The sequence below is a fragment of the Fundulus heteroclitus genome, chromosome 13, assembly GCF_011125445.2.
Source record: "Fundulus heteroclitus isolate FHET01 chromosome 13, MU-UCD_Fhet_4.1, whole genome shotgun sequence".
Taxonomy (NCBI): domain Eukaryota; kingdom Metazoa; phylum Chordata; class Actinopteri; order Cyprinodontiformes; family Fundulidae; genus Fundulus; species Fundulus heteroclitus.
In genome coordinates this window covers 13,431,317-13,458,907 of record NC_046373.1, presented here as the reverse complement: position 1 = coordinate 13,458,907, position 27,591 = coordinate 13,431,317, and the positions used below count along the sequence as shown (strand labels likewise).

The 27,591-nt window shown below is 40.2% G+C and overlaps 1 protein-coding gene across 2 annotated transcripts in view; it reads right to left on the bottom strand.

Moving 5' to 3' along the window:
• Window positions 1-4,479: 4,479 nt before the first annotated feature.
• The window catches only part of LOC105930448 (zinc finger protein 385D), a 29,609-nt gene continuing 6,497 nt past the window's right edge, over window positions 4,480-27,591 (bottom strand). Inside the window, exons 3-8 of one of the 2 annotated variants that reach the window (XM_021319541.2) lie at window positions 21,316-21,423; window positions 18,910-19,078; window positions 14,809-15,039; window positions 14,546-14,727; window positions 9,097-9,198; window positions 4,480-7,185 (exon numbers count right to left, since the gene is read on the bottom strand). In XM_021319541.2, coding sequence (XP_021175216.2) covers window positions 6,946-7,185; window positions 9,097-9,198; window positions 14,546-14,727; window positions 14,809-15,039; window positions 18,910-19,078; window positions 21,316-21,423 — 1,032 coding nt within the window. In that variant the 3' untranslated portion in view covers window positions 4,480-6,945. Of the gene's footprint in view, window positions 7,186-9,096; window positions 9,199-14,545; window positions 14,728-14,808; window positions 15,040-18,909; window positions 19,079-21,315; window positions 21,427-27,591 lie in introns of both variants that reach the window. The other variant, XM_012868670.3, reaches the window with a different exon arrangement.

Here is a 27,591-nt window from a genome sequence, read left to right as displayed (position 1 = left end):
CTCTCCTGAGAGGGAGAGCTATCCGTCTGTTGGGAGGTTTCAGAGGTAGCAGAAGTCTACAGTGACCACTTCAAAAGCATTTACAACTATTGACTTGTGAAGGTAAAATGGAAAGTTATAATGCAATTACCATAAGGAATTGCTCATCAACACAAAGACAAAAACAGCAGAAACGTTTACCCCCTGAAAATAGACGCTGAGTTTAAAGTCAGAATGCCTTTAGGACCCTGTAAAGCACGAAGCGTGTCATGCTGTAAGCGCCATTCTGTAACATCAATAACTGATTTATGTTATGTATCAGTGTGTTATGTTTTTGCTTTGTATTAACGAGTACATTTGTTTTGTTATTGCAGATTTGGAGACATTCTGCAAAGAAAATGTTGTTATATGCATTTTGGCTGTAGAGGGCGCTGTGGTTTTGTATTGCCCAAGAAGAAGAAATTTGTACTTGTGTTGCGGAGGGAAAATAAATGATGGCCGACGGAACAACACGGTAGTTTTACCGTGATGCGACCGTGCTGCAACATAAGGTTGTTACACGCGTAAAACAGGCTCTGTGTCAGTCATTTAAACAAAGAGGTTAAATAAGAAATTAGGAAGAAACAACAAATTTAAAGATTAACCTCTATACATGCTGTGGGCTTGTGCTGCAGTCAAACACAAGGATGACGCTTATCATTATTCTGTAAAAGTACAACTCATTCTTCACTGATGCTTGAACAGTAAAAAACAATAATTCAAAAGACAAATTGAAGATAAGTTTTAACCATCATGGGCTCAACACACTGGAGGTGATGTCGCTCCCTCACCATCCATTTCCTATAGCACTTGCGCAATGAGGCAACAATCACTTGCCCTTCTCTGGCTAAGCGACCGTGAACATGTGAAATTTATGTGACATTTGGAGCTTGTAGATGAGTAGATGTGCATACGCAGATTTGTGACGAGACACCAGAAAGTTGAAAAATGTTCCACTTTTGTTTTGTTTTTGTGTGGCACTACAACCAATCAGTGAGCGTTTCAATGACTGACCAATGAGAGGAGAGTATGCCACACACCGGAGTCTGCAACCACTTTCAACATAGAGGAGAACATCATTTCAGCTCTGTCCGACTTTCCCATATTATATGACACATATAATATGACATAACATTTCAGCCTCGAGCTCTGCCATCAAATCATGGTATTCTCCGAGTTGTTTCCTTGTCTGTAATATAGGATGAGCCTAAGGTTGCTTTTACTCTTTTGTAGAGTAGACTTAAGAGCAAGATTTGTGTAAATTGCAGCAAAATCTTCTGACTCTTCATCCATGATGCCTTGTTTGTCAGCGACTACTTTGAAAATGTTGAAATCCCTCCAATTTCATAACCAATCAAATTTCTTGGAGACAAGCGATCCAAGAGTGCGATTCTCATTGGTACCGTGTCTGGGGTTTCACCCCGGTGGTGACGACTGTCGCTGTTGTTTGTAACTCACCTTCTGTCGAGCCTATTAGTCCGAGACGTCCTCTGAATATAACGAGTTAAAGATTTGTAAAGAATTCAAAAACTTTTAGGTGTTGTAATAATGAAACTCATCAAAGTGTAATTTAGATGGTCAAGGCTTTTTTAATTTATGGGGAGTGATTTTTAATTGAGTTGGCTGCATTTATTTTTCAGAAGGGCTTCGTAATGATGATTTTTCAGTTATATTTTCAACTTACTATGTCCTTTAGTTTATTTAGATTATTTTTTCCACTCATTCACTTCTTGCCGTGTCAGTGAATTCACCTATGACCCCGCTTGCTTCACGGTTTTACGATTTGGAATAAGATACAGCGTATAGAAGTCAAAAAACCCTGCGTTCTCAGACTAGGAGCTTATTACAATCCTTTTTTATGTGAACAGCAAGCAAAGTTGCCCTCTCACATGGCACAAAGCAGCTCAGCCCGCCTTTGTAGTCTCTCCAGGTACAGCAGAGGCAGAAAAATTCTCCGGATGCCAGGCCAAGCTTCTGTAATGCTAACACATGTTCATGCGTGTACGTTCCTCTGCCACGAGTTTGATGACGCGGCGAGAGACGCGGCGTAGAGCAGAGCGGAGAAGTATTGCGAGCTAACCGGAGCACGATGACAAAAGGTGTAGGAGAAGAGGGAGTGAAGGCTGGGGAGCCAAGGAGTTAAGGGGCCAAAGGAGGTCCGAATTCCAGCAGCCTGAGGAGAATTGAACATCCCACACACAGATGTTCACAACCATCAAGCTAGATAATTCATTATGATAACAACAATGACTGCCGTGACAGCTGGGAGAATCGGGGGGCAGCAACTGGGTGGACCATAACCAGGCAGAGGCGTTTACTTTGGAGTGGCTGCAGCACACAGACGTAAATAATATAGAGCTCATTAATCCAGCTTGGCTTGAGTTAGCTGCTGAAAGACAAAAACAAGGAGAAAGAGTGAGGGGGTCATGGAAAGTTGAAAGAGCGGCAGTGACCTAGCCTCTGTCCTCTGAAAAGGTAAAGCACACTATTTGTGCCACGCTATTTCACCTTTCAGGTCAGTCCTCATCTGGGCCAGACTTTAGAAAGGCCTTACAACGACAGTAGTGGCAAAGTACGTTTTATTACTGTTTAAGAGGTATTTTGCAAATGCTGAATTGTATACGTTTCCAAAGAAACTCACGTGCCCATGTCAGGTGATGTCTGTTATTTTATTAGTCATGGGGGGAAAAAAAGTTTTTGCCTTGTACTGAATTGTGCTATATAAAAATAAATGTGCCTTTCTGTTTCTGATTATCAAACAAATTCTATTATCAGAAAAAGATTACCAAAGGGAAAACAGAGAGCAGTTTTCAAGTTAAGAATTGGTTTGTTAAGGGATATACTATCAATACCAGTCTGTGCCCATATTAAAAAAATATATCGCCCCCTAAACCTAATGACTGGTTGTACCACCCTTGCATGTTTTAGATCAGTATTTTTTTTCTTTTTTCGGCCACCTCTTCTTTACAGACACATTGGAGTGTTTTTAGCATGAACAGCCTCTTTGGGGTCATGTCTCAGCCTTGACTGGAGACATGATGGTGTATCTCTGAAATACTGCAGCATACCGTCCATTATTGTCACGTCTGCCTACAGAATATTTTTCCAAAAGCCTTGTGGATAGATGTTTTTTGGCAAATGTGAGTCTGGTCTTTGGGTTCTTTTTGGTTATTAGTGGTTTTGCCCTCGGATCTCTCCTATGAATGCCATTTTTCATGAACGCTGACTTTAACTGAGGCAAATGATGCTGCATGACTTTAGATGTTGCTCCTGGTTCTTTTGTAACTTCCTGGTTGATTCCCAGATGGACTCAAGGAACAATCTTGGTTTGCCGGCCACCATGTCTTCACCATTTGTGGATAACGGCTCTCACTGTGGTTTGCTGGCATCCCGAAGCCTTAGACCTGAACTAACTTTGTTTCCCATCTGTCCTTGAATTTCTTCGGATCAGGAAATGATGCACTGCTTTTTGAGATGTTGCAGCTTTCTTCATGTTGTCAGACAGGTTGAACTTGTTCTAATTAAAAGGATTTCTTGATTCTGGAGGTCTACCAATGATGTGTACTTACAGTAACTACCAATCCACATCATTTTGCTTGTGTAAAATAAGATTATTTGGGTAGGGCATCAAAACGGTCTCTAGCCCACGGGTCCACGTTGCCCTTGTGAAGCCATAGAGCTTGCTCTAACTTATCAATCTCCTCCATCTGCTGCTAAAGTGACTTTTTTCTTAAAACACACTAAAAGATTGCTCAGAGCTACACTGATGTAAGCTTCATCAGAGAGACAATCATTAACATCAAGAACAACATTCCAGCGGTGATTTATTGCGGAGAATGTAGCTTTAGGGACGTATGTATGAGGGAGCTTTCAATCAATCAGACTTGAACAGGACCATTATTTTGTTTTTAGGGGAAATACCTGAACACAGATGAAAAAAAAAAAGCTGGAGATTTATTGTGTGCTGGTAAAAACATGGGAGGATAAACTGTACTTAAGTGTGAGTCAGAATGCAACAATTTATGTATTTCGAAGGAGGGGATGTCTGACGAGGTCTTAGCCTGTCAACGTTTCTGGCAAAGTGTTATGTGAGCACATAGGCAGATAAAGCGCAACAGAGAAATGTTTAGTTCATCTTTTTTTATTTTAATGGGGCCGTTACTCCTCTGAAAAACAGATGTGCAACTATTTATGCTAATACAATTTTGTTTTTGTTTCTTCAGTGAAAAGGATCTGATAGCATCTCGGGGCATCTGATTTATGCTAAAGCCACTTTAATCAATGAAAAGCTTTTTTTGCATGAAGTAAGGATAAATAGAAACCATCTGCCGTCACTCCTACATCCAATCCACAGCACCTGTTTTTAAAGAACTATTGCTCTGAGTGACTTCATACTTACAGTGACACGTAAAGGTTTGGGCACCCACAGTTAACTTTTCCTCCCATGCAAGTGGAACAAGACTGAGTCTGCAAAAGACAGCTTTTAATACATTTTTCATCAATGTTAGTGAGTCATATTTGGGAAGAACTGAAGGAGCACCATGGAAACGTATTCCCACCCTACTGGCAATAAGCTCTTCACTATGGTTGCCAACTTCCGGAAACTGAAAGAAAGAACACAGTTAATAAGTGAGTTTTGAGCCCTTACTCATACTCGTCCAAGGGCAAAAGTCCCTTTCATTTTTGGGGGAGAACAATAAACAAGAGAGTTCACAAGTGCAATTTTTAGTGTAGTTTTGTTTTAGTTTCATTTTTTAAGATCCCATCTGTGTTATCAGTACTATAAACAGTAAACTGAATAACTGACAACCTTGTTGAAATAGCATGGCAAAATTTACTTTATTAATCATACAAAATTATTATTTTTGCCACTGGAAGAAACGCAGGTCAACAGAGGTCAATTATTAACATCTGATTCAGAACTGGCAAACATCGGATCAGTTTTTTCAGCCATTGTTTTTTGCTTTCTATGTTTTGAGCTCTTTCTTTTTCTGCCTGCTGTTGTTCCTCTCCATCTCTATTCAGATCCCCTCCAAGTCTCTCGCATTGCTTCCCCCTCTCTCCTGCATTTTAGACGACGGCTCCAATGGTGAACAACATGCGGTCTGATACCAAAATGTCAATATGTTTTATTCTATTGAGAAGTGGAAATAAATAAAATGTGTGGCATGTCTTTCGTTTTAGGTTGCTACTTACTGGAGGAGATCAGTTATTTGTGCTTGACAGACACTGCTGCCTCTGTCTCTGTGTCCCGCTTTTTCCCCAAGATGAATGGGGGGGGGGACATATCTTCACTTTTCCTGTCCCCCACTCTCCACTGGCATTCCTGCCTATGTACTCGCCTTTACTTAACACTACACGGTTCGGGTCATTTTACATTACAATATACTACCGCCTAAAAATTTACATGCCGTGACTCGTATCTGACAAACCACTATTTAGCTCTATGAAGCTATAAGTAATCCCACAATCCGTTGCAGGACATGATGTATGGGGACAGCCCACCTCAAGGAAATTAACGACAATTTCTGGAGAGAAGAGCGCACACACTTTGTAGTTCATTTTTGGAAGGCTGTACTCCCAGATTTAACTTGCATCATTCATGTGTGTTACCGTCGCGTCATGACGTCGGCGTTAAAGGCTGTCCAAAATCGACACACCAGTCCAAAGCTCCCTTCCTCCCCTTGATAGTGTTTTTACTGTTGACACCATGAAAGGTCAAGGAACAGGAGCTAGGAGCTACAGTTAGACGTTTTCAGATGGAGCCGATGTTTTCTATTCAGCCACCAAGCACCAAAATCTCTGCAGCTCATCGTTGGGCCATTGTGTTGATTTTAGTGTTGCTAATTTCCGTACACTGTTGTTGTTGTGACTTTATTTTTTTAAATGCCGGGTTCAATTCTTGTTATAGAATGACTCAACCAGTGATGCCAATCCCTAGCATGTCAGAAACCTGAAGTCTTCTGATGTAATTACAGTTTTCAGCTCGACTCTGTTCACTTGAAACTTTGACTGAGTAGGTACTAAAAAAGGAGCTGGTACCAAGGACCAGGACCTAATGGAAAGCTCTTGAAACTAAGTGGATTTGTGTGGAGCGAACTAGAGACTAGTGGAGAAAAGGCTCTAACCAACTTATCAATGCAATGACTTCCTTGGATTTAAGGTGAGGAAATAGCCAGAAAATGCTAATTTAGAGGATTTTATTTAAAAAACTACTATTCAAAAGCTCCTTCTGGCACCTATACCAAACAATTATTCAATAACTCGAACAATTGTTTTTGACTAAATGCCTGCGAAGGTCAGTTGAAGCAACTCATTTCCGGAAGCCGTTTTCTTGCTTCAAAATATAGATTAAAACTGGAATGGTGAAAGACACAGAGGAAAAAAATGCTGTCTGCCAGTGTTTAATAGTTGTTATGCTCACCGAAGTCCAAGATGTAACCATGCAGAGAGACAATAGTTCAATCTTTTAGTTTTGTTAGTTTAAATGGAAAAGTGGTAAGGAAAACATAATATCTGAAAATACATGGCAGACTTTTTCATGTAAATTACATGGATTTAGACACAGACGTCCAAAGGCATCTGAGTCAATAATCTGTATTTGTATACACAAGAGTTTTTGTGATCCCACAATTATGCCATTATGCATTTTGTTCAACCAATTGCAGACCTATGACATCTACATCCACACCTGCATAAAGTCAACAATAACATTTCTTAATATACCTTGTATTTTACTGATTTGCTTTCTCCTTTAGTCGTAAGATCTCTCAATGCTTGCTTTGTGCCTGCGACCACTCCTCTGTGCTCTTCACGACACACTTCTGGTTTGTCGAGAACAAGGAGTGCTGTCTTATGTCCGATCATGTTAAGATCTGAGGTCTTTCTTCTTCTTGTAGCCCGAAACTGGCTGAGAGATCAATGGGGTCAGAAGGGGGAAAACAGAACCGATGTGTGTGGCGAACAGATGGGTCCGGTGGCTGGGTGAAGCAGAGCCTGTGGGAGGGGCTGACCATGAAACAGGGCGGGGCTGGACTTTGTGGCGGTCTGGAGGGGAAAGGCTGATAATTGTGGTAGGCCGGTGGTGGCAATGGAGAGTTGACGATGTAGGAGACAGGATGCCAGTGGTTTGCTCAGGTCTTGGTTTTTTTGTAGAGTAAGTCTTATCTGAGGAAAAAGCACCAGAAAAAAACAAACAAACCTACCATCAAGATCTTTTGTTTTTCATATGAAAATGTAGTAGAACACAAGTAGAAGAAACAGATACCTGTAGACTAGTATCAATAGTTTCATGAATAGTCCCTGGTTCACTCATTGGCTCTGTGCCTTGAAAAATGCTCTCTTTGTCACACTGAAAAAAATAACTACCTTTAATTTGAGTGCCTTGTTTCAGTGGAGAATGTCAGGAAATAATTGAACATTTTAATTTGACTCCAACAAGGTTGCTATGCCAGAGACAGAAAAACAGCATCACCAGTTCTCCACTGTACTTAACCAGGGGAATAAGGTGCTTTACTTTGAGTTTTGTCACTTTTGTGTCATTCTGGGGCTCATTCTGCATATTCATAGATTCTTGTGTTTCGATCTGTTTTCATTTGTCATTAACTTTTATATCTCTGTGTTTAGCTTGTGTTTAGTATTACAGTCCTTGCTTTTGCATGTATCAGGTTCCTCTCCGTGTCCTGAACAGTGTTCCTGTTGTACTTGTTTTCAACCCCCCCCCCCCCCCCCCCCCCCCATAGCTGTAGCCTATTAAGTTAATAATGGTGTATTCACACCTTCCACATTTGGTCTGCTTGAAATGGACCAGAGTTCATTGCCGGATTACCGGACCAAGACCCACTTCTTCTGGTGAGATTATGAGACGACCTCGATCTGATCCAACTACGGAAAACATACAACTTTTTGGACTAAACAAGCCCCCGAAGCAGTTAATGTAGTACCCACAATGCTTAGCAACCCTGCTGCCAACACACCATCTGACTCCTTTAGCTTGCAGGACATATTCTCCATCCCAGCCTAGTCATTTGAGTCCAGTGCGTACAACAATCATCACACGCTTGACTATATTCCTGGTTGAAGTTGACTTGCAAAAAGTGCAATGGGAAAGCAAACTGCACCAAATGAAAAAATACATAAATAAATAAAGTTGCTTTTGGTCCAGACCTAACAAGCGGACCAAAGGACTTTCTTGGTGTGAATACTCCCTAAGACTCACCTGTTCAACATTACTCCCCTTCCTCAGTATTTGTTTTTTGTATTTGCCTGCCTACACTCTGCTCATCCACAGACACAAAACATGACACCCGGAGATTGTCTTGTCAGAAACTCAGTCTTAGTCATGTCTGTCCAAACCACATGGTTCCAGTTAAAGCCCCAGTAGTGGCAATCTTTACATTTTTGATGGAAGGGCAACAAATACATTTTCCTCTGGATGACAGGTTGAAAACCTCTAATGGCTGTCTTGGAGACTTGCATTCAGCTCTTCTCAATCTGTTTCAAACAGTGTGACTGGTGGCAAGATACATGTTTTTACTTGTAATGGTTTTCTGACTTTTGAATATCAACATGCATGTGCCTCACTTGTATGATATACTCTTTTATCTATTACATTTTGAAGAGTGACCTCAGTCTCACATCATATTTATATCCTGGGGCAACAGGACATCATAGACTAATAATTAAGGTTCATAATGTTTATAAACCACTCAATTAAAACAGTAAAATAAAATGAATAAATACTTAGGTTGCACAGGACTACATTTAGGGTAAATTAGATTGTGGTTAGATGATGTAATAAACTCACAAAATCTGCTTCTGCAACCGAGGATTAATCTATTTTTAAAGCACATTTCCAATTTTTAACAGGGGTGCCACTATTTGTGGAGCATTCTGCATTTAGTCAGCTTGTCTAATTTCAAACATCGAAGCAACACAGGTTTTCATGCTTCAGTTGATATCGCTGACATTTTAGTTCGCTGGGTTCAGGGAGTTGAGTTTCCTAGAAGAGGCTCCCGGGAATCACAAAAGCACAATGATGGAGAAGAAGCGTCAGCACAGAAACAGCACAGTACTCACTGCCTGGAGACTTTGGAGTCGCTGGGTGGGAGTGTAGGGGCTGAACTTTGGCTTGGCCGGTTTACCTGCTGCTCTGTCCTTGTGTCTCCTGCTGCTGATGTGCTGGAGCAGAAGATGGAAAGATAAACATAAAGGAAATTGCATCCAGACAGATACAAGGAGAGTGTAAAAGCAAAGATGATAAACATGGGAACAGCCATTTTTTGTGTCCAGTTGAAATAAAGGAGGTTTATTTTAAAAAATGATCATACTGAGAATTCAAAGAGAGAAACATAATTAGATACAAAATATTCAAAATTGGTCGATTTGAAGGTCCTTTTGATTTGACTGACCAGCACAAACAGATGGCTGTGGCCCAGCTAAATATTCATGAGCACCTGGCCAAAGTTAACTTTGAAACAGTTAGGTATGGAGACCAACATTATGCAGTCATATCACGGACAGAAAGGGCAGCGACGGACTCAAATGCTCACTGAAATAGAAAAGGCTCGGTAGCTTTGAGCTCATTATCTTGGGAGATCGGCGGTTTTAACTCACCTGCATCGACAGGTGTGAGATGTTCCCACTGCGATTTGGAATAAAATATGCGGAGTCCAACATATCCTCATACATGACTGTAATTCATGATGGATAATGGGATGGAGCTGTTGAATCGTGTTAATAGCAAATGTGGGAGACAGCTGACCTTTTTATAGCTTTAGAGTATATGTAAAAGAAGTCTGATAAGCCGTGATCTCTAACGTCTGGTGCTTATGCTTCATTTGAAGGATGTACTCTATAGTCACAAAAAAAAACAAGACTTTTGGACCTTCTATTATAAAAGCATTTAATAGTAATCTGTTGCATTGTAATGAGTCAAGTAAATTACTTTTCGCACAGAAGAAAAAACACACCTGTCATGTAACAGTCCAAACAAATAATTATATTGTCTTTGTCCGGTGTTGAAAATATCTTGAGTCATACAGTAAGCAAGGAAGGATCTATGTTTTAAATATAGATGGTCAAACTCCTTCCTTCTCAAAACACAATGAAATGTAACTTCTTTTTTTATTTTTCTTAAAGAAGAAATTGTCAGAAATAATACTAATAATAACGAGCTGTTAGTTCTTTGCTTGGTAAAAATCTTCAAAATGTCGGAACATTGAAAAAGTAAAGGCACTGTGAACAAAACCCCCAAATTTAAAGCAAAAAAGAAAAGTTTTTTTGTAGTCCAATAGGTTACAAGCCTTTTTTTTATCTGTAAAAATATCCACCCTGTGGTCATAATTTAAAGGCGTATGGAATCAGCAAAGCAGTAAGGTTATACTTCTGGTCCTGTAATAGAGGCGGGCTAAACAAAGCCCTTCCCCACACTTACACATTAAATGCAGAGTATAAATGTTTTCATAAGTAGGTAAACTTAATTAGCATTGAATCTTTCACAGATAAAAATGAAAATGTTTCACAAAAAAAGCTAAAAAAAAAGCTAAACATTAAACATGTACATAAAATGGTGCAGATCATTCAAACAAATATGAAATGACCAACAAACATATTAGAATCATCTAATCAGTATCAGCAGATTTGCGAATAGCAGCTCCAAAACCATAATCAGTACAAACTCTTTTCTGTACTTAAGTTTAAAGTTTTTGAATCTTTTGAACTGTCATGTCATCTACTAATGGAGAACAAACCCATATAATACGAGTTATAATAACATTTAATTTCACTTTGGAAATAATAAAGTATTTTTGAACCGAACACCAAATCCAAATGTAAAGAAAAAAAAACAAAACTATTGAGTTGCTGGCCATTTAAAGAGATGAGTTTTCATCAGTCAGCCCCAACCTTAGAACCATCTACACAGATCTTGACTGTCAAGGCCTGTTGCCATTACTTTTGCCGTGCACCAACTGCCCTATGATCTTGCCATAACCACTCATGAACCATTTATAAGAGGATAAAACAAAATTTCACCACTAGGTGGGCTGTTGAGCCCTATCTGTAACAAGATATGTGACAAGCTATGTCTTTCTCTACCTCCATCCAGCTGTAATTCCCCTCCCACTCTCACCCGTTGCGGCGTGTGTAAATATTTGCAAAGGATAAATTCACTGTAAAACTGCATCGCCTTTCGGAGGAACATGTCTTGTGATGAAGTAACTCATAAATTTATAATGCTGTTCGGAAGAAATTGTTTCGATCCGCTGGACATGCTCTCCACCGTTTTGGTTGGCTCCGCCCGGTTTTGTAAGCAAGACACTGGACAGCAACACAGAGAGATGGTGTTTGATGTCATATTTCATCCAAAAAGATACTTTTAGTCCTTCACATCACTATTTATTGATTCTTTCCATCAAAAGTAGTACAATTTCGCTTATTTCTCCTTTAAAGGAGCATAGTGTAAGTTCTAGGATTTCTGCAGACGTCTGCCCCCTTTGGCGACAAGTTGAAATGACACCAGTGTTGTGCACATGCATGGGAAAAGCATCTAATGTTGCGACTGCTCAGGTCTTTTGTTTAGAGGTGTAATGTCTTCTGAGGTAAGAAAGCTATAAATATTGGTTAGCCCGTGTTCTCTCACTAATGCATCAATGGGGTACCGCGCGCAAGCTATTTTTAGAAACACAACGTCACGATGACGTCACATCACGTGGTACGCAGTGGGGCAAACTCCTGAAAGCCGCCGTTGTTTTGCTGTAAAAGAGACGTGCGTTAGCCTAGGTTTTACTCGGTAAACGACTGCTTTTTCCAAATCTAAGACCATGGTTTTTAAACATTGTTGCTATGGAACGTGCAACAGCGACTCGAGTTACGCTGATCGGCCGCATATGAAGGATGTTTTCTTCAAGACTGCCAAGGAGAAATGTGTGCGCTGGGACCGGGGCGGTCGGCCTACACAACAGTTCAACCCGGAAAAAGTTACCAAATTCAAGTACATATGTAGCAAGCATTTTGTCGGAGGAAAGGGCACAACCGAAGAACATCCTGACCCAATTCCAGCGACATCAAGTCAAGGTAAGAGTATTTTGGTGGCCGACATGTTAATAAAGTAGCGCCTGCTACCATGATAGCATATAGGCTATCATGGTAGCAGGCGCTAACATGATAGCCTGCTACCAGGATAGCTTACTCAAAAACATTTCAAATGAGACAAACATTAAACATATACCCATTCCTGGACGGTGATTGCAAACAACAAAAAAAAAAACGGCCGACGCTGCCATGATCGCCGCGCAGGAAAAAAAAACAAAGCTTACCGTTCATCAACTCGGCCAGTTTTCCAGTCTTTTTAAGCCCTCGAACCTCAAGCTATCGTTTGAGCTGAAGGTTGGTGTGTTCTTCTACAGTGCGACCAGTAAACCGTGTGCCTGGGACATCGTCTTGGGAAAGTTTAACGGCTGCAAAGTCGGTCATATCGCTGTTTCTGTTGCGCTTGTAATAGCTGGGTTATCCGTGCTTTCTCTCCTGTATGCCCTACCTAAGCGGCAAAAGGGGCGTTGCTCTTGAGACGGTGACGTCACGTGCGCGGTACCGCATTACGAGAGCGTGCAGCACCTCACACTCACACTCACGCTCAGAGGATTCGGCCTAAACCTTTGCACCTTTAATGATTGCCCAAAAAGGTAAAGCTGATTATTCTAAACATCACCCAGATCTAATGCTTCCAATGAAGCAAGATTTCAAAAGATCTAATGTCTTTGTAAATTTCAAACATTTCCTTCTTTACTTAATTTAATCAGTACAAACATCTGGGTATCAGCCATTCTGCAACAGCCACACACACTTTTCGAGGAATTTATACTCGCAATGGTTTGATGTAGTTAATGCAACTTCAGAGGTGTTTGTTACATTAAAAATAAAAACAATAAGCAAACAAAAGTGTTTAGTGAGTTTTAGTTCCTTGGAGTGTTATGCCTTCTGCTCTGTTTTTCCTGCCGTGATCATTTGTTTTCTGGGCTGGCTTTTTGCCACACCCTGCTCTGCTAATTAGCAGAAGCAGTAACACCTGTCTCTCCCCCAATTACATGCACTCATTCCACCTGTGATCCTGCTTAATTATATCTGCCTCTCACAGCCAGATCATCAAAAGCCACTGTGTGTAAGTAGCTGTCCAGCATCCATAATTTTGCATTGCAGGATTTCTGACCCAGTGCTTGTTCTTGGATTTACCTGTCTCGCCTTGCCCTCTCTCGGACACCTCATCGGCTCTCTGATTTCTGGACACGACTCAGAATGTTTTGACATTCCTTCAGGATCATTTAGGAAGGATCTCTTTTCCTAGGAATTAGGAAGACAGATCCCTTGGCATCTCCCTGCTACTCCATGTATGACTCTCGGCCGTCTCACAGACTGTGTTTGCCCTCTCAGCTTCACGGACCAGATCTCTGCCACGAGCCTGTCTCCTGTTGTGAGCGGCTTGCTGTCAGCTCTGCCTGTCCTGCTCCAATCTGGATATTAACCAGTCGGCACCATGTCCTTGTTTATTTGTTTTATTTTTAAATAAAGCTTTTAAGTGCAAGATCGTGTCAGGCTTTAATATTGTTTTTTCTGTAGTCAGTGCATTACATGGACATTAGGGAAGTTGAACATTGACAGAATGGGGAAAAATGTCTGTCACTTTAGCCTATCTTCTTTTAAAGGTTATAGCTTTAACCTTTTCATCAAACAGGTTAATTTTTCAAAAATAATACATCCACAGAACGTCTAGAGTGGTGCAGAATAAAAGACATTTTTTACTGAAAAATATATAGTATATAAATAATTGCTTTTACAAATTTTGATGGGTCCTAAGTACATCAATATTTTATTGCTGGTTATGATGCCAACGTCAACACAAAACCAAAAAGAACAAAAGGCTGAAGTCACATGAGAAAGAGCTCAGGCTCATAGTAGCTCCGTGACAGAGCTGAGAAATGTTTCTTCTCTGCGTTACATTTCTCAGATTCAAGCGAACCAAAGAAAATAGAAGCAAAATGAGGGAAGCTTTTGTGCCGACTTAAGGAAGAAAAGGGGCTTGTATATGATGTCTATGATGTCTATGACTGGACCTGGCAGCAGGCTGGCAAATGGTACAGTTGAAGATTGGAACAAGAGTGGGTGAGTGCGCCACCTGCTGGTCGGGAGGAGTTAAACTTGTAACTATCTCCTTTAAGAAACCCTTTATTTTCTTTTAAGCTTTGCAAATCAGAGACAAGCAGCTACATCATGTAACACTTCTATTTGACTATTTTGAGCTTTTATTGCACCAAACAGCCTAAAAGTTACTTGGGGTCTCATTCAATCCATAGCTGCTCCTTTCCCCTCAAATAAGGCACTTCCCTTCATGGGATGAGGATGTAATGTGACACTAAATGCATCTAAAACATATTCTTAAAATGTGTAAATCATAAACTTGTAGAATGAAACTTTCTGGTTAAAGCTGGAATGTCTGAAAGTGTGTCTTTAAAGAGCGTGCAATACCCCTCACCTGTTTAAGCTGAGTCTCAGAGTTGACATGCACATCGCAGATCTCACAATGAAAAGTTTTGTTCTGCAGTCCAGTTGATGGCTCAGATGGAGCAGCCGTCTTAGATTTGACGCCTATCCGGGGGAAGGACTTAATGGCTCCATCGCCGCTTCTGGCCTCCAGCATCGTTTTGTGCTTAGTACCTGAGCACACATGAGGTGACATCAGCAAAGACTCGCACAGGTAGCCACGCAATGTTTGACGACACACTCAGTGTTTCTTACCGCTGTTGTGAGCCTGGAGCTGAGAGGCAGAGTTCACGGCCACCTTGCAGAGGGAGCAGTAGAGAAGGCGTTTGGCTTTCTCTTCCTCCGTCTCCTGATCCGGAGTCTCCCCTTCTCCATCAGCTGTCCTTGGACTGTCTGGCAGGGAGTGGCTGGTGGCCTCTTTCAACGTTTCAGCGAGGCCGCTACTCAACGATGACGGGTCTGAAGAAGAGTTCGGGGCTAAGGGTTCTAAAATCGGAGACATTTAAGAGAGCAGATATGATTACTCAAAGGGATAGCTAGAAAGGGAACAGATGAAGCATGAAGAAGTGTCGGATGAACACACTCCTTCAACAATGAGTACAGCAGAATGATGGGTAAACAGACAACTTCACACAAATGGGAGATTTCAACACTTTTGACCTGAGTGAAGGACTCGCTGAAATTTATACTAGTTTATACTAGTGTAGGCTTGCAGTGCAACAGTGGAAAATCAATCTGTCTGGGAATTATTTAAAAAAATTATGTATGCCAGTTTAATATCTTAGATTACTTTTTTGTAGGTAGTTTTTATGTGTTATATTTTTCATCAATTTACTCTGAAGATTTGGGAGGCTAACTGCAAAAAATATTCCATAAGCTAAGCAAAGTTGTGTCACTGCAATATGCAACATTTTATGGACATTTGAGCATAAACTATCTAAATCGTATACTCCTTTGCTTATTTGACAAGATAGAAAATTATGAAAATAAAGTTTACTTCTGATACACCTAATATGAGCGGACAGCAAAATATTTCAGGAATATGCCTGTTAATAAATACAAAGTTACTCTATACACTTAGACTGCATGTGCACATAATGATTGTGATCATTTGTACGTTAGATATTAGATCATCATAACCAGATATAACCAGTTTCTGGCAGCAGATTTCTCACGTATGATTGCACAAAGGAGACAAGGGTTTCCTGGGTTTAGATCTTTGCATTGCATCGTGGCCAGCTTTTCTTAAGTTGATTAAGTTGTTTATAAATGCACATTATGGTGTTCTGTCAAAATCTAGAACTGATTTTTAAGAAGGGAACCCTGGCACACAGCCTTAGCTCTTTAGTGGGAGACTGAAAATGTAAAAAATCAAATACGGGCCATGAAGTGACCATGGACAGATTTATGTTGTTAATCTCCAACCTCTGGTATTTGTACTTATGGCAGGTATGATATCAAAATAAGATATTAAACAACATTTAAAGTGACTATTTGAGCAAAGAAGCTCTGTTTCATGTTTTATGTCTTTTAGTGGATTAATCTTTGGTTGTGACACTGATTTTTGTGGGGAAATAACTCTGTCTCTAATAAAATTTAGTTGAACAATAAAACCAACATTCTGGCATCTTTCATTTCATATGTGTTGACTCCTTATCATAGCAAAACGTTGGACATGGCAGGAAGATTGGGAAAGTGATACGATTTTTAAAAACTGATGATCTGGTCATGAGGAATAGGAATAAGAACCAAAAGAAGGAGGATGTGTGGAGCTTTTATCCGTCTCAGAGACATGCGATATATGGGTTCAGCCTGTTCATCTGTGCCCCGCTTGACTGTTGAAACTCAGCCTGCTCACGTCAGCCATTTGTCTGCCTGCAACACTCCTGAACCCTTTTCCCTCCTCAACATTCCTGAGACTTTATCTCTACAAACATCCCTGGAGAGGAAATCTTTCTGCACAACGCCTAAGAGAATATGCTCCTTTACCATCCACTGGGGAATCTGCCGTCATTACATCCAACAAGAAACGTTTAATTATCTATTATCTACATCATCTCGGCTAGGAATCAAAAGACACATTCCATCTAAATATCCTAGTCTATTGTTTAGACACCTCCTCGCATTCCTTAGAGCAACACAGGATGATCATAAGAGCAAAAGGCCAATACTTATTTGACAGAGAGAAAAAGATAAAGAACTGGTTGTCTATCCTGCCTGCTGGCTGAGAGCCTGAGTGCTAGAAAGCGGGGGCCATCTCCTTGGACATGAGAGGAAGACTTTCTGGTGTTACTACACTGATCTTGGACAGGATAAGGACGGCTGTGGAGCAGGGAGCTCCAAAGCCTTTCTCCATCTCCTTTATCTAAGCTCGTATACAACAGAAATTGCAATGAAGCACAGATCTTTTCAAAAAAAGATTTCACAAAAGGCTGACGAGGTCTTCCCAACCAACCATTAAAGCTTAATCTGTATCGTCTTCAGTCCCCTTTTGTGCTTTTCAGTAGAGGTTGATTGTTTGTTCTTCATAGTTTGTTCTCATATTTTTTAGTTTTTTACTTGTATCTTTAATCAGTAGATGTTTGTAAACATAAGTTGGTTTGATTAATGATGGATTTACAGTTTCATTCAATTCTTAGCTCTCCCGGTGATTATCTCATAGTTTTAGGATGATGTACCCGATTAAAAGGGAATCAAATAAATTAAACTCCTGGTCTTCATATATGGAACTGATAGGATATTGATTGACTGACTTGGTATCTTTCTGGGTAATTGGATTGAATTAACATTTTTTTTTTTTTTGTATAAAGTGCCTTGAGACGACATGCAATGTGAATTGATGCAATATAAATAAACCAAATTGAATGGAATCGTTATATAGTAGCATAATTTACATCTTTAACCTAATAGTCCATCTCTTTTCTTTACGTGTCCTGTCTGGCAGTGTAGCACTTAGATTTGCTTTCTTGGTGCCAAGGAGAGCCCAAATGATTTACTTTCACAAGTGGAGCATTACTGCTTTCGCTATTGTGCTCCGCTTGACATATATGCCAAAAACTTTATCGGACATTATTGGGATTATTTCAAATTCAATGGACACAGAAACAAAGAAGGTAAAGGCGAACGAAAAGGAAGGGAGAAAGGTGATGCAAAACGTTAAAAGGGTAAGAAGGTGAAAAAAAGAGAAATCAAGACAATATCCTCAGAATCTGCTTCTATGCCTCCAGAATAAGATAGAGAAAGAACAAGAAAACAAACCGAAGAAGTACAGGTACAAACGCCCAACACCCATAATAGCATCACTGAAAAATACACAGTGTTATTTATTACAAGATGAATTTAGTGGCAGTCAAAGCTAACTATAGTAGTCCATAATAGTCCATCTCTGCGTCCACATTTAAAGATTTGGCTGATGCTTTAATCGACTTGCTGTGCTTACAAACCCCATTAAACAAATCCTCTTTCTCTCTAAAATTGCCGAGCTAAAAACTCACCAGGTTCAGGCAACAGACGATGTTGAGCTTTTCCAACTTCTCTTTTTGACAACGCTCAATTATTTCCCCCCGGATCTGTCTGCACGCTCTTTAATTGACAGTCCTACATAAAGATTAGTCGGCTCCGTTATCTTAAGTGAGAACCGCTTGGTCCTAGAGGAGCACAGGCTGAGATAACGGATCCACTCTATGCTATTAACAATGATTAGCCCGGCCAGGTTGAGTGGGCGTCTGATTGTTCCCACTGATCCCTCCAGGTCTAGATGTTCATCATGTGCCCAACCTGCTACAAACTCCAGCCTGAAAACCTCCTTTCAGATATTCTCAAACATTAAAAACAACCTTATTTATGGGGGTTAGGCATGGATGTACGACCTTTCTTGTTCCTAAGCTCGGTGAACGCTGTTGCTTTTGTTTCTCAACACCCACACAAAAAGCATCAGCCGGGGCAAAAAGAAGAAAATAACACATGCTTGAAAGCAGCTAATGCTTCGACACACCTCCACAGTAACGCTGACATGCCTCCAGATACACGCAGTCTGCAGGCAGACCGTACAGCTGCCCACAGATCGCATTCAAAGCATTTTTCAATGCGCGTTTGATCTCGGGAGGCCACTGAATGAGGTCAGAAAATGTAGACATGAAGACGGAGGAGAGGATAATGCACAACCTTTAATCTGCTCGCCGCGCAAGCCCAGAGCAGCAGGAGGGTTCTCACATCAAAGAGTTAAAGTCGTGACTGAGAAGAGAAGGTTCAAGCTGTACGTTCATATATCTAACGCTGTCATATAACCGATGTCCATGCGCGCTAGCCACGCAGACGCACGAGCGCAGAGGAGCACGCGTGCCTTTAGAGACAAACCTTCTGATGTCGTGTCAGAGCCCGAGGGCTGCGAGCAGGATGACGGGAGGATTTGTGATGTTGTTTCCTTGGCGACCGGTTCAGGGGTCTTGATCTTGGATTCTGGGCCGTCCAGAGCTTTGAGCCTTTTCGCATGCCTCGTGCCACTGTAGTGGGAGGACACCTGAGCCTGTATGTTGGAGAGAAGGCACCAAAACATCACAAAGGGGCAGCACATTTAAAACCAGCTGAGCTTGTTTCACATTAAACTGGAAAAATAATGTATTTCTAGCGATATTAGAGGATTCCTTTACTTCCATAGTTGTATATAACATGTAGAAACTAGATTACAAGTGCAGAGATTTGCTAAAGTATTCGTGCCCCTTGATCTTTCCACATTTTATCATCTTAGAAGAACAAACGTTAACGTGATTTACTGAGATTCTTTGTGATCGACCAATGGAACATGGTGCATACTTGTAAAGATTATAAGTAAATGAAAAAGAATTCTATTAAAAAAACATGAAAACTATGGGATCCTTTTATTTAATCCCCCCTATGACACAATATAACCACCTATAGCTGCATTTACACCTGCAAGTCTTTCAGGTTGTGTCTACTAGTTTTGGCACATCCAAAGACTGATTTCTCTACCCTTTCCTTTTAAAAATATTTCAAACTCAAGTCAGATTAGCTGGGGAGCCTCTTTGAACATAAATTTTCAGGTCACAGATTCTAAATTTGAGCTAGGGTTGGACTTTCACAAGGCCATTTCAGCAAATGAATATGCTTTGATCTAAACAATTACATTGTGGATCTGTAGGCCCAATTTCCTCTACCCCAATCTTTTGAAGCCTTTAACAAGATTTCTTCCAAAATTGACCAGTACATACATTTATTCACTTCCTCAACTCAGACCAGCTTTCTTGTCTCTGTTCAAGAAAGGCATTCCCAAAGCTGCTTTTTCAATGTTATGGAGTGGGGGTGGCATTTATGGTAATGTGCAGAGTTAGATTTGCTTGACAACTACAGCAGCATTTTTGCAGGTTTAGCCTCAGTGATCAACCTTCTTCCATATGTTTGCTGTCTCACAAAATCTGGTTTTCTTATTTTGCACACTTCAAGAAAATAAAAATCTGGGCACTGCCTGGTCAGCAGCAGTTCAGTCAAAAGATTCTCCTACATGAGCATTGGGTCTCTGCGGCTATAGGGTTACCATGGGCCTCTTTGCTGCTTCTTTGATTGATGCTCTTTTTGGTGTGCTTGTCAGCTTAGGTTGATGTCCAGGTCTTCTTGGTTTTGCAATACTTGTTCTGCTGTCAGATGATAGGCTAGGAAGAGCTCTGTGAGGGGTTCAAAGCTTCATTTTATCATTTTACAACCTAAAACTTCTCCATAACTTCATGTTGTGAAAACATCTGACCTGTCTTGTCGGTTTAGTGCAATTTCATTTATTAGCACAGTTAAAATCCAGATCAGTGCTTTCAAAGGAAAAAAGCAACAACAAAAAAACAGTGCAGGAAGAGGCAAAAAAAAAAAAACTGGGCTTTTATGAGGCCGCTAGCCACATATAATGAAAAATCTAAACGATAAAAACTAGAACAATCGCTGTTAGGTGGATCATAAATGTGTTGCAATCATCAAGATGAAAAAATGAAAACACCACATTTAAAAAATAAGAATGAGAGTTGAGATAGAATGCATAAACAACAAACAAACTCCAAATCATTCCTCTGCAAATCGGTTTTAGATGCCCTTTGATCCCTTATACAGAGGGCCTTTCTTTTGCTAAATGGAAAAAATTATTCCAAAATCTAGCTGCCTGTGTCCGAGAACTGACCTTTGCTGGACTGATATTTACTGCAGGCCGATGGAGCGATGGACGCTGGCGAGTAGAACAAGAATAAATCTTTCATTTGTTAATTTAGTATTCTTTTTAAAAAAATCTTAATAAAATGTATGGGTCTGTGATTTTAATGACTAAAAATGTGAAAAAGTTCAAGAGGAATCAATCGTTCTCTGAGGCGCTGTACAGGAGATTTGCATTCCTAACATCTGCTTTAGGTGTAACTTACGGATAAACAGTCTCAGACGGACACAGCTTTCTCTGTTTTACATGTTTATTCCTAAACATTTCCATCTCGTGTACCCTGAAGACGTTCCCGTACTATAGAAATGTAATTTGTGGCAATTACACTTCTGGCTAATTTTATACAAACGTTCTTTTAAAAGTGCTTCTAAATCAGCCAGATGTTACGTAAGACAGCTAAACTTCCTCAGATCCAGTCAAACAACGTTGAATCTTAAGGGCAGGTCCCTTCAACCGTTAAACTGTCATAAAAAAAGGGTGTGTGTGTTAAAAAAAAAACAAAAGGCAGTATGAGAGCAACAGCTTAAAGCGAGTCCTTCCCATGAGACACCACCCACCTCGGAGTTGAATCTTACTCGACAAACGCCGCAGGAGCTGGGCTTCCTCTTCAGGGGGGATGTTAGCCCAAAGCTTGGGTTAATCAGAGCTTTATGGAGATGATCCATCTGCTGCAACAGATAATAGGGAGTGTAACATTAACACTTCAGACTGTGTGAAAGAAAACTGACTCACGCTGCAAAAAGGAAGATACAAAGTGTTATAACATGCTGTTAGCGTGATCCTTTGAAGAGACAGCGTCAGAAAATGCGAAAAAAAAAAAAAAAAAAAAAAAAAAAAAAAGAAAATGCGAAAACCAGAAAAATCCATAATTAGCACATCAGCATCTATATAATCACACATCATTTGCAAAGGACGAACCAGGGAAGGCAGATGTAATGCACATTAAAGTAATTTATCATCCAACACCTTCAGGTTTAAAATCTGGCAGTTGATAGATGAGCTTCTATGAACAGGGAATGTTGGATTCACAGCGAGTCAATCTGTTTTCACTGTTACATATTTTTAATGTAATTAAAAAATGAGCATCAACATGTTCACATAAATCTGATACATATGCACTCCATGATGTACAGCCTTCATAATCTATTTGTCTTTTGGTAACAAGTGTGCCTGACATTATTCAACTTACAATAAGTATAGTCAGAGACAAAGATATGTAAAAATCCTTAAAACAAAGTTGGCTTTTACATCAACAGCACAATCTCAAACAGAAAAGGAATGCTTTTTAAGTTTACCAGCGTGTAAGAGAACCTTTAATTGGTAATTGATGAAATGTTGTTTCCCTTGAATGTAAATATGAGAGGCCAGGAGGCCCATTTCTCTTGGTTGTTGATCAAAATGGGAAAGACGAAGGAACGTGGCATTCAACAAAGGAAGATAAATAGAAGAGTTGTGTTGATCTTCATAAGTTAGGTAATGCTTACAATAAAATATCTGAACAGTATCTTGCCTTCACACACAGTGAGCATAATGGTAAGGGAGGCAAAGACAATATCCAGTGATCACGTTTAGAGAACTGCAGCAAAGGCTGGCATCTTAGCATTACCAAAATGCTGGTTTGGTCAGATCAGATTGTCATGGAATAGTTGAAAAAGGACCTATGTGCAGATAGTTGCTGTGGCAAAAAATAGTGTTTGTAATAAAGAAAAATAAGAAAATCTACAGGTAGGACTTGCACAAGGATAACAGGCCATGAAGCACATGAATTGAAATGGTCAGTCAACAGGATTGGGTGGAGAAATGACAAATGAACCAGAACATCTTAATCAGGGGAAATGTAGAGCAGCTGAGGCAGAATGATAGCAAGGCAGCTGAGGAAGGGAGACTAATGTACAGAGAAGGTTGACTTAAGGAACTGCAGACAAAGGGAAAACTATAGACAGAGATAAAATAGAAATAAAAAAACACAAAAGCATGAACTAATATGGTAAGATATAAAAGAATATAAATAAACAAGGAAATACTGAAAACAGACAAAAAAGAAAAACAAACAAACACCTGCAGATCATGATAGAGACAATGGTTAAACTTTATGGAGGGGAAAAAACAACCTCCAAGGGGGTTTGGAAAAAGATCCGTTGTCCTGCTATTGTCCTGCAGAGTCAAGGGTTGTAGTACACCATTGACATATTTTTAATCCAACAAAGGGCAGCATAAAGACACACAGGACAAATAACCACACCTGAGGGCAGTTTAGAGAACTAATCTAAAGAGAACTAAACTGTACTATAATTTTGCACTGTGGGTAAGTGCTGAAGTACCCAGAGTGAATCCACTCATTCATGAAGAGAACATGCAGACCTATTGTAGAAAGACCCCAGCTGAGATTCGGACCCAAGACCTTCTTGCCACTGTGCCGCCCTGGTGTAAAACAAATAAATGTGTGAAAAGCGCCTCGTGCCTTATTAGAGGTTGTGGCAACATAAAGTAGTTGAAACGCAAGGAGATTAAAAATAAACACCATATGGATTGGTCTGGGTCATTGGTGGGTTTCCAAGCAGAATAACTATTTCTCTGTATGCTCCCATGTTCAAATATGCTATGGGAGTCGATTAAATGCATTCCTGTTGGCAAAACGGGGTTATAGAAAGTGCTAACACCAGAGGAGCCAAAAAGTGTGGCAGCAGTAAAAAAAAAAAAAAAAGGCAAAGGTATTTTAAAGTACCCCCCCCCCCCCCATTTATTTACCTTTGCTGCCAATAAATGTGGGTGGAAAATGTTTAATCACCAAATACATGTTTAAATATATAGCATTCAAAGCCACTGGATGTTACGCAACACCTGCATCTCTGAACCTGATCTGTTTTCAGGCCTCACTCCTTTCTTTGTCTGAAGCCTTAATCAACAGACATATGTGGTCGGTTCATTAAAGGAGGATTGCCTTTAGCTAAACCATCCAGACTAAACCTCTCTTCTATAACCTCTACAGTGTGGCAAGGAAACTCATTTTTAGTTGTTCATAAACAGGCAGGGGGCAATGAGTTTTTAAAGGCAGTGACTCACGTACGCTCACATGCACACGTGGCTTGGCTTTCTAGAGAAACAGAAAGATGATGGCAAATTCAGACATAGACTGCAGAACGCTCCACAATAAAATGGGCTAAGTCATTTAGGGGATACACGTCGAAAAAGTTACTCTGGTGGGATCCATCCCATACATAACTTGTTGGCCTGCAAAACACTATGTGTGGTTGAACACTAACGCTGAATATGCCATGCTACTGTGACCACTGTGAAACATCATGTGGTAGGGATACGTTCTTCAACAGGGAGGTTTGTTAAAGTTGATGATAAGATGAATGTCCCTAAAAGCAGATAGAAATTGTTAGAGTGTGCAAGAGACTAGGACAGCGGTTCCAGGATGATACCGACCCAAAAATTCAGGCTGAGCTACAATAAAATGGCTTCGATCAAAGACGTTCATATGATAGAGTGACCCAGTCAAAAGTCTAGATCTAAATCCGACTGAGTCTGGCAAGACTTGAGATGTTCTCCATCCAATCTGACTGAACGTTAACTATTTTGCAGAAAGGGTAAAAATATCAGTCTCTAAACGTGCAAAGTTGGTAGAAAAATACCTCCAGAGACTCACAGCTGCAACAGACCAGACAACACAAATATCCACCACAATTACTACTGTTTTTTCCTGATTTGTTTTTTTCTTCATCTTCACAGTTATGTGCTACTTTGTGCTTTTCTATCACATGAAAACCAGATAAAAAGTGCAGGAGTTTGTGGTTGCAATATGACTAAATGTGAAAAGCAAAGAAAAAAGGACGAATTCTCATGCAATGTACTGTTTGTAACACTCCTTGCAGCTTATCAGGTACAAGGTCAGCCAGTACATCAAGGTAACTCAGGGCAGATGTTACTCACTCCATCTGCTCAACACTACCCATAGCAGTCCTTTCAGTTTTAAATGTCCCTTGTCCCTTGGACTGCAGGTAAGGATGTAAATTTGTACACCTCTATTATGTTGCTGTTGTTGGAAACAACACTGAATACTATCATAAGCTAATAAATAACTGCATTCTTGCTTGTAGTAGTGTTTCCTCTACAGGAGGAAAAATGACTATTTTTTTTTAAGTAGAAGGATCTCCTCTCAGGGGACAATTACCACTGTATCCTAAAAGCCCTCCACATCTACACTGAGATATAGAAGAACATCACATATAATACATTAAAAAATTGTTGCAGCGGTTTGTTCATTTCATTACAGACTGCGATATTTTTTTTTTAAATGTGTGATAACTGAGTAAAATAGCAATCTGTTCAGTGTCTTTGACTGAGAACACTCTGTAGCTAGGTGGCCCAGTTTCCTCGCATCAAACAGATTTTAAGAACTGGAGCGCGGTGGCTCAAAACGGAGAAACGGATCTAAATGGTTCAATGTTCCAAATCCAGTCCAGACAGTTCATCAAAGCTTCCAAAGTGAGTACGGCCACAGAGAAAGAGAGAGAGATCCGGGAGAGAATTGGGTCTCAGTTTAAAATTGTCTAAAGATGCCCCCAGAGTGTTTTCCTTCACGACTTGATTAGAGTCCATTTGGACCACCAGGAAGCGGTGCTGACCACAGCCTCTGTTAGCCATTAAACAAACAACGAGCTTTTTTACGGCAACCTTTTAAACCTGCAGGAGAATCTCATATAGGCCTGTTCCAGGAACACTGTAAGAAATCATCATTTGAAGAAAGTGGGAACATTTGTGTAGCTTTATAACGTCAGATATCAACAACCTAATGAGAAAGTTCCAGATCTTTCATTGTGACTCTTGTATTCCACAAGTAAATCTTATTTTTATCCCCCTTCAGACATGCTGTTTACACTTTGCTTTAGTATCCAAACACCTCAAGGCGATAGTGGAAGTTACAGCGATCATTGAAACTCGCCGTAATAAAAGTCAAGAACTGGCCTGCATGGACCAAAATTAATCATTAGGTAAAGAAAATTTAGAAACTTGGGACCGTTGGAAAAAACATGTGTATAAAGCCTTAAATTACATGAATCTTTTATTGCATTTATGGTTTTTGACTACAGGGCCCTGCAAAGGTATTCACCTTTATTAGCTTTTTTCATGTTTTATTGCTTTACTATCTGGGATTATAATGGATTTTTATGAGGGTGCACCATTTCATGACATGCATAACGTGCATGGTAAAGTTTTCTGTACCAAAAGAAAGAAAGAAAGAAAGAAACAAAGAAACAAACAAACAAACAAACAAACAAAGATAGAAAGGACAAAATATATTCATAAACTTTTTGTGCAAATCCATCAGATAAAATAAGATTTCAAACATTTAACCTACAGGTTGGACTGTTACAAAATAGGTAAAAAGCAACGGGGGATCAACACATTTGCAAGTCGCTGTACCTCTCATCTGTGTGTTGTTTCAAAATAAAGTTATTTTTGTCTTATTTGACAACTCACTGTAAACGTCTGATCCTTAAGCAGCATATTCAGCCATCAGTTTATGACCTTAAGATCAAAATAGGACAATGATTCAAAGCACGCCGGGAAGTCCACCTCTGAAAAAACAAATGAAGGTTTTCAAGTGGGATAGATCCAGACTTAATCTAACTGAGATGCAGTGACGTGACCCTAAACGGGCCATTTATGCTTGAAAACCCTCTATGTGTGGCCGAATTAAACCAATTCTGTTAAAAAAGGGACGAAATCCCTCCACAGTAAATCCTTCATGGCCAGTGATCAGAAACTCTTGATTAGTTGGTTCAGACAGTGTGTTTTGTACCCTAAAGAATGAAATCATCATTTAAAAACAACTTTTCAATATTTATTCAGGTTTTCTAGGTCTCATATTACATTTTGTTTGATGGTCTGACATTTCTTCCCACCGAACAAATGTACTCAGGGTGGATTTTATTTATGTTAGTTTTCTATGTTAAACTATGCTACCGTGATCAAAGATAAATTAATTTATCCGGACATTGGTACGGGTCAATCAGGTTGTTCTGTTCTCCGGGAACACAGAACAGCTGTGGGGCTCAAGCTAAATTCCTATCAGGGCATCAAAACCAGAATCTGTGTATGTGTAATCTCTCAGATTGTTCTTGATCCTCGTAGGCCGCTGCACTGGAATTTATCCTCACTGTTTTCTCACTCTCCCACGTGAACATTTTTTATTTATTTTTTTGTGGGGGTTACTCCTGAAAAACCAAACTGTGAAAAGAACCTAGGGCTTTATTTTAAAACATCTCAAACACTCCAAGCGTGATGTTTTTGCGTCTCCGGATGAGACTGAACATCAGAGGCCCTGCAGTTCCCTTTCACCTTCGATCACACGTTTCTCACTCTGCTGCTCCATCTGCTCACCTCTAAACTCCCTGCCTCTCCCTCAGCCTCCATCTGATCAAAGTCACCTTCATACATCCCAGTGGTCTCGCTCTCCTGTTCTCGACTCCTTTCATGCACTTCCTAACCGACAAGCACCTGTGGCAAAGTCAGCTCGCCCTTTTTTACTCGTTTCCTGCAATCCCCTGCACACAGACGCGCACAAAAGCCGCGTCGCCTGAGAATGCAAATCGCCCCCGAATGAAGACATCACATCCAGCACACAGCATCAATTATAATCAGCGCAATCTTTCCGCAAACCCCTCTGACACTCAGCAGTAGCAGCTCGTCAGGCGCGCTCCGCTCCAGGGAGCCAGTCGAGGCTGAAACATTTGTCCGGGTGAAACTAAGCAGACGTTTTTTAGCTGGATCACAATCAAGACTCAACATTTACGATGACGAACATTCTACTAATTTACTGTGGA